General features: G+C 45.9%; 1 protein-coding gene across 1 annotated transcript in view; it reads left to right on the top strand.

Moving 5' to 3' along the window:
- The first annotated feature begins 3,171 nt into the window (after positions 1 to 3,171).
- LOC107107182 (zinc finger protein 345-like) overlaps positions 3,172 to 7,324 on the top strand; it is a 20,678-nt gene continuing 16,525 nt past the window's right edge. Inside the window, exons 1-2 of the mRNA XM_015407441.1 lie at positions 3,172 to 3,175; positions 5,462 to 5,723. Coding sequence (XP_015262927.1) covers positions 3,172 to 3,175; positions 5,462 to 5,723 — 266 coding nt within the window. The remainder of the gene's footprint in view (positions 3,176 to 5,461; positions 5,724 to 7,324) is intronic.

Genomic DNA, 7,324 nt, shown 5'->3' with positions numbered 1-7,324 from the left:
ATTTCCCCCTCCAGGATGCTGCGGGTTCCGAGCCCCCCGGTGTCCCGGCCCCCCCCCCCCCAACTTTCCACAGAAGTCTGTCCCCCCACCAATCACGCATCGGGGAGTTTCAGTGAATGGCGTCACTCTTCCATACATTGGACACTATACTTCTGTTGATACAGCCCAACATCGCATTTGCCTTTTTAGCTACTACATCACTGCTGACACACGTTCAGTGTGTGGCCTACTAAGACCCCTAGATCCTTTTCACACATACTACTGCCAAGACAAGTCTCTCCCAACCAATGTTCCCTCTAAGCTGTGGAATCTTGTGAGCAAAAATTCTACTTTGTGAGCTACTGGCATTAAAGTTGTGAGCGAGCAATTTGGCTATGGCATAAATCAGTTTGCTTTGGAGCCCTCCTTCCTGAGCTAAGACAAAAATGTGCGAGCCGGAGGCTAAAAAACTGTGAGCTAGCTCACACTAACTCAGCTTAGAGGGAACACTGCTCCCAACCTATCATTATGCATTTGATTTTTCATACCGAAATGCATAACTTTACATTTATCTCCATTGAAATTCATTTTCTTTGTTTTCGCTCGGTTTTCCAGCCTGTCAAGATCATCCTGTGTCCTGACTCTGCCTTTTACCATATTTGTTACCCCTCCCAATTTAGTATTATCTGCAAATTGAATAAGCATTCCCTCTATCCCTTCATCCCTGCAAATTGAATAAGCATTCCCTCTATCCCTTCATCCAAATTATTGATAAAGATGTTGAGCAAAATAGGTCCCAGGACAGATCCTGAAGGCACTCCACTCGTCACTCCTCTCCAAGAGGATGAGGAACCATTAACAAACACTCTTTGGGTGCGATCTATCAGCCAGTTACAGATCTACCGAACAGTCATAGGATCCAAACCACATTTTACCAACTCGTCAACAAGAATATTATGTGAAATCGATAGACTATGTCTACTGCATTCCCCTGATCTAGCAAGGTAGTAACTTTCTCAAAAAAAAAAAAAAAGAGAGATAAGGTTAATATGACATGACTTGTTCTTGAGAAACCCGTGCTGGCTTTTCGTAATCACAATGTACAAAGACAAATATGGTCACAGTCCATAGACATGAAAAAAGAGCCACAGGAACTGTGTAAAGTGCGCTCAATGTTTCTTTAACAATAGTAATAATGTTATAAATATGAAAATTACAAAAATGACACTAATACACTCAAATTGTAAATCCTGTTATAGAAGATAACAAAGACGGCGGGACGGTGGTCTCCGGAATGTGATGCCGTTTCGACAACGTCTTCTTCTGACCAAGAATCTATAAGCTTATACATAATATAATACATATGAACATTAGTACTTACATCTTAGGTAATTGTACAACAAAATTTAAAATACATTTGGTACAAAACCTTACTGGATGATGTGTGGAAAGTTGCACTTCAATAGAAAAGCTGCCCAATTCACATGGAGTTCAATGACATTTTTCTAGAAAAACATAGCAAAACAGTTGCAAAACAGTGAAACCAGACAGGCTAACTACACATAATTATATAAAGCCAAAGCTTATACAAAAACCAAAGCAATTCAAACCTACTTACCACCTATTTCAATGCACTAATATTGGAGAAGATTTCTCTCAGATGAAGTAAAGCTTATGTGTTGACTAGTAAGTTCACACCATCATGGATTGCTCCAGAATCAACTTACATAAAAACTGAACAGTGATTCTGGAGCAATCCATGATGGTGTGAACTTACTATATGTTAGGAACCACAAACACCTTAGTTGGGCTTAGTTTCATTTATATAGTGTAGCATAGCTGGCGTTTGATCCCCACCTCGTGCACCTATCAAGCCAATGGTCTCTTACCTTATCCCCCCATCATAATATGTTAGGAACCACAAACACCTTAGTTGGGCTTAGTTTCATTTATATAGTGTAGCATAGCTGGCGTTTGATCCCCACCTCGTGCACCTATCAAGCCAATGGTCTCTTACCTTATCCCCCCATCATAATTCAAACAGAGACTCAAGTGTTGCAGCTAACAATTGGGGGGGGGACACCCCCCCAACTTCAAGTACAGAATGATGGGGTCTGAACTTGCTGAGACGGAGAGCGGAAAAGGTCGGAGTTGAGAGCCCAATGAAAGTGTCAGCCCAGTGTGCTGCAGCGGTGAAAGAGGCATACCCTGTGTTAGGGATTATTAGGAAATGGATTGATATTAAAACGGCCAATGTTGGAACGCTCCTCTATAGAACTATTGATACAGCCTCATTTGGAATACTGTGTACTGTTCTGGTCTCTTTATCTCCAAAAGGACATTGCACAGCCAGAAAACGCACGGAGGCGGGCAACCAAGCTGATGAGGGGTCTGGGGCCAGTGTCCCCTCTAAGCTGAGTTAGTGTGAGCTAGCTCATAGTTTTTTAGCCTCCGGCTCACACATTTTCGTCTTTGCTCAGGGAGGATGTGGCTCCAGAGCAAACTGATTCATGCAGCAGCCAAACCGCCCGCCCACCACTTTAATGCCGGTAGCTCACAAAGTAGAATTTTGACTCACTCCACAGCTTAAACATACCATTTTAAAAGGGGGGGGGGAGAGGAGGGGCTATAAATATTCTTAGCCCAGTAGTAATTTCATATACAAAGTTCAAATAATTGAATTATGTTGGGTATTGTACGGTTTTAACATTTTAAGATACCTTTTAGATTGTCCTTATATGTAAGGGACTGTGGAACCAAGATGTTGGCTCCATGCAAGTTTATGTTGTCTTTGTTTACGATGGTTAACCTCTTTATCTTTCCAAATAGTTTTAATGATATAATATGCCAGTATTATATCATTAAATCCTACGCATTTCGGCCTGCGTAGGCCTTCTTCAGAGGTCAAACACAGTGAGGAACATATTGGCTAATGTAATAGTACAGTACAATCATACAGATACAAAATATAAATACAAAAAGGACCAGAAAAATGTTGTTCCAAAACGAAACCACTAGGCACAGAATAAAAGTACAAATGAGGCCTCCACAGATGCAATCAATATGCCAAGTGGTGTTTCACTGGTATTAATTTCTGGTCCAGAAAATGCCTTCCTATGATTGTTCAGCCCAAATGTCCTCAATAAAATTGTCCTTAGGCAAAGAGCTCTTTGTGTTTATATGCAGGCCGAAATGCGTCAGGTCAAGCCTTTGTGTGTTAGAATTTGGTATTTGTACATGAGGTGTGATTAGGCCTTCTTCAAAGGTCAAAAACAGTGAGGAACATATTGGCTAATGTAATAGTACAGTACAATCATACAGATACAAAATATAAATACAAAAAGGACCAGAAAAATGTTGTTCCAAAACGAAACCACTAGGCACAGAATAAAAGTACAAATGAGGCCTCCACAGATGCAATCAATATGCCAAGTGGTGTTTCACTGGTATTAATTTCTGGTCCAGAAAATGCCTTCCTATGATTGTTCAGCCCAAATGTCCTCAATAAAATTGTCCTTAGGCAAAGAGCTCTTTGTGTTTATATGCAGGCCGAAACGCGTCGGGTCAAGTCCATTAGCCTTTGTGTGTTAGAATTTGGTTTTTGTACATGAGGTGTGATTGGGCCCTTATATATATTTTAATTTTATGTTAATAAATACATGTATCTTTTTATATACTATAGATATATTAAGCTTTTGTTCTTGGCCCTCTTTTCCAATTGATTAACGTTTTCAGGTTCTGGACTATGGGGAACCTCCACATTCAGAGGCACTAAATTTCTGAATCCCAGAGCCAGGAGGCAACATCGGGGAAAGGCCTCACCCTCTATGCCTTGGTTGGCCACTGTGTGAGACTAGATGGGCTATTGAAGAAGAACATAAGAAAAGGGCCAGCTCGACAAATGGGCTAAGATTTGGAAATCATTTAAAGTAATGAGAGCATCGAATTATAGAGAAAATATCTTTAAAATCTTCCAGTCCAACACTCCGTCACACAGTGGGCAAAAATACCAGGTGCCATCAGGAAGTCCAGCAGTGGGGCCAGGACACTAGGAGCCCTCCCACTGTCTCTCCCCACCCCCACCCAAGCACCAAGAAGACAGAGCATCACTTTCCCCAGAGCCCCTATCTATACCTCGTGGCTAAGAGCCATTGATTTATACCCCGCCCTTCACTCAGCCTGGCCTGGGAGTTCCCCCTGAACTCCTGTGGAGGCGCCTCTCCCCCTCGCTGCTGTACGGCACGCCTTCCCAGAGAGCTGGGAAAGGCGTCCGCCATCGCTGTGCCGTAGACCCCGCCGATTCCCCACGTTATATTCTATGGGGCTGCTGCGGCACAACTCTAGAGAGAAGGAGCTGGAGGATGGGGAGCTTGGGGTGGGGCTTGTGGCCTCCTGGGTTGCCGGAGCAGTTCTCCGGCATGCTCCAGCCCCAAATGATCCCTGTATACAGCCCTGAAAACTGACTCAAACTTATGTACTATGAAAGAATATAAAAATGTTTGTAAGTCTGGAAAATGTAAAATAAAACTATAAAAAAAGAGAAAAGGGCCGGCTCGTTTGCTGTGAGGTCTAGATTTTGTTCTAGAGAAAAATCTCTTTCATTTCCAGGATCAATTTTATCTCCATATCCGTGGAGTAGCCATGGGCAGTCCAGTGGCTCTGTCAATCACCTGCTTATTTACAGCAGAGTTTGGAACACATGAGAATTACAATCCTGACATTAATCCATTTTGCAATCTGATTATAAAATATTTCAGGTTTGTGGATGATATGTTTCTTAATTTTTAAAGGAGAGAAGTTTGCTGATTTTGTTGAATGGTAGACTAATAGGCATATCACTATTGAATTCTCTGGCACTCGGGATTTAGTAACTATGACTTTTTTGGATACAATAGTTTATAAAAATGTTAACAATAGTGCGGAAATTAGTAGTTTTAAAAAGGAAACAGATCAAAATGCACTATTGCATTATACTTCACACCATCCTATAGGTTTATAATATAACCTTCCATTTAGCCAATTATTAAGAATAAAAAGAAATTCATCTTCAAGAGGAGATTATTTGAACGATAGTTGGAGGTTAAAAGAAAAATTCATTCAAAGAGGATACCCTAAAATAGTAGTTGAAAGAGCCAGCCAAAGGGCTAAGAATATTGAGAGAATAACTTTATTATAACAACAGAATAAAGAAGTAGATCAGATAAATAGAATTACAGAGGCTCTTAAAGATATCTCAAAGACTTATAAAGTCAAGAAAATAATCAGATCCCACTGGCATCTGTTAGAAGAGATACCTGTTTTCCACGACCACCCGCCACAGGGCTCCAGAGAACTAGAAACTCACAAGATATGTTAGGGCAGCGGTGTCAAACATGCGGCCCAGGGGCCAGAGGAGGCCGCCGGAGGGCTTCTATTAGGCCCGCAGTGGAACTGGCTGTCTTCTGCTTCTTCTTCCAGTTCTGCTGCTGCTGCGTCATCGTAGGTTTGCAGCTTTGTCCCACTCCGGGGGACGCGGGCCCGGAGGACTGGATCACAGGACCCCCACCGAGCCTTCCAAGACCCCCTCCGCCTGCCTTACCACCGAGAGAAGGACCCAACCTTCCAGCGTGGGAGACGGGAGCAGCAACCGCACTCGACGAACGCCGCACCGGCAGGGCCAGGAGGCGAGATCGGGGCCCGCAGAACAGCCGCCACGACGAGGAGCAAGGAGGCAGGGCCGACGAGCCAGGAACAAGCTCCGAAAGGCATGAAATGAAATGAGTTCACAACCGGGTACTCATTATGTTGGACTATGTGTACTTTTTTGCAATATAAGTGAGAATGTTGGACAAATTCTTGCTATTTTGTAAAGTTTTAGAAAAGCAATGTAAATCTTATAAATGTTGTTCATATCACAGGGTTTGCTTGTGGTTTTTTCCCCCCGGAGGCTCATACGAAGCTTTCTTTGATACTGTTATCTTTAAGTGGATTGAAGATGCTCTGATTAGCAACAGCAGGGATCTGAAACCTTTTGGTTTTAAGGTAATTGTAGGCTTCAGGCTAGGAGCTGCAGTGGCTCAAGTGGTTAAGACGCTGAACTGCAGGCTGTGGAAGGTCGGTAGTTCAGCAGTTCCAGACCCGAGTGCCGCATGACAGAGCGAGCTCCCATCTCTCATTCCAGCTCCTGCCAACCTAGCAGTTCGAAAGCAGGAAATTGCAAGTAGATAAATAGGTACCACTTCAGTGGGAAGGAAACAGCTTTCCGTACACCTTGGTGTTTAGTCATGCCAGCCACATGACCACGGAAACGTCTTCGGATTCATACCCCATGACCCTTCACTACCCAGAGGAGTCTCGGAGCGGCTGACAAACTCCTTTCCCTTCCCCTCCCCACAACAGACGCCCCCTGTGAGGTAGGCGGGGCTGAAAGAGCTCTTGACAGAAACTGCTCTCTTTCAAGAACAGCTCTTGTCAGAACTACAGCTTGCCCAAGGTCATCCAGCAGCTGCGAGTGGAGGAGTGGGTGAATCAAACAGAAGGCGGCCAGACCTCCAGGGGTTTCCCGAGCAGGAGGTGGCAACCCTCCCCCCAGCAGGGCAGGCTCAGCCACAGCAGTCCCCTCGGGCAGGGGGAGGGAGCGGGCTCGCCGGCCCGGCTGCATTCGAGGGCGGCGGCGTCGCGGACTCGGGGGACGCCTGGCTGAAGTCCGCCCCCGGCCGTCCGGGCGTGCAGACGGGAGGAAGGCGGAGGCTTCGCAGTTCCCTCGTTCCTCTGCAGCGCGGGGAGGGTTAAAGCGAGCGAGCTGCCTTGGCTGGAGAGGCCGAGCGAGGGGGGGGGAGAGGAAAAGGTGGGAGGGGGAAGGGGGCTTTGCTGTTGCATGCCCCCCCCCCCCAAAGAGGAGAGGATGAGCTGCAAGATCTGCAAGAGCAGGGAGAAGAGCCGTGCAGCCGGGTCCCGGGCAGGTTTACTCGCAAGTAAGTCATATGGGAGGGGGAGAGATGAGCTGCTCAGCCCTGCTGGGAGAAATGCGGCTGTCCTGCGCTTTCGACGGCTGTCGCGTTTGGGATTGAACCGTTTTAGGATGCAATAATAAGAGGTATTTTTGAAATCGTGCCTGTTCCACGTAGGCAAGGGTGGGGGGGGGGCCTTCCTCTGCTGCCCTTCCTCGGCCCAGCGGACACCCCCTGCCCTCCTGTCGAGGGGCCTGTCTGTCTGGGGGCGGCGGAAGGAGGCATCGGGGAGGCTGTGGGTCGCACTGGGTCAAATCCTTCCTTAAGGAGCAGACCCAAAGAATGGTCACTGGCGATCAGTTCTCCGCCCGGGACCCACAAGGTGCAATCCTCCCCCCCCCCCCCACGCCCGCAGC

The sequence above is a fragment of the Gekko japonicus genome, unplaced genomic scaffold (assembly GCF_001447785.1).
Source record: "Gekko japonicus isolate JY-2015 unplaced genomic scaffold, Gekko_japonicus_V1.1 scaffold3167, whole genome shotgun sequence".
Lineage (NCBI taxonomy): Eukaryota > Metazoa > Chordata > Lepidosauria > Squamata > Gekkonidae > Gekko > Gekko japonicus.
This window is presented reverse-complemented; position numbering and strand designations above follow the sequence as displayed.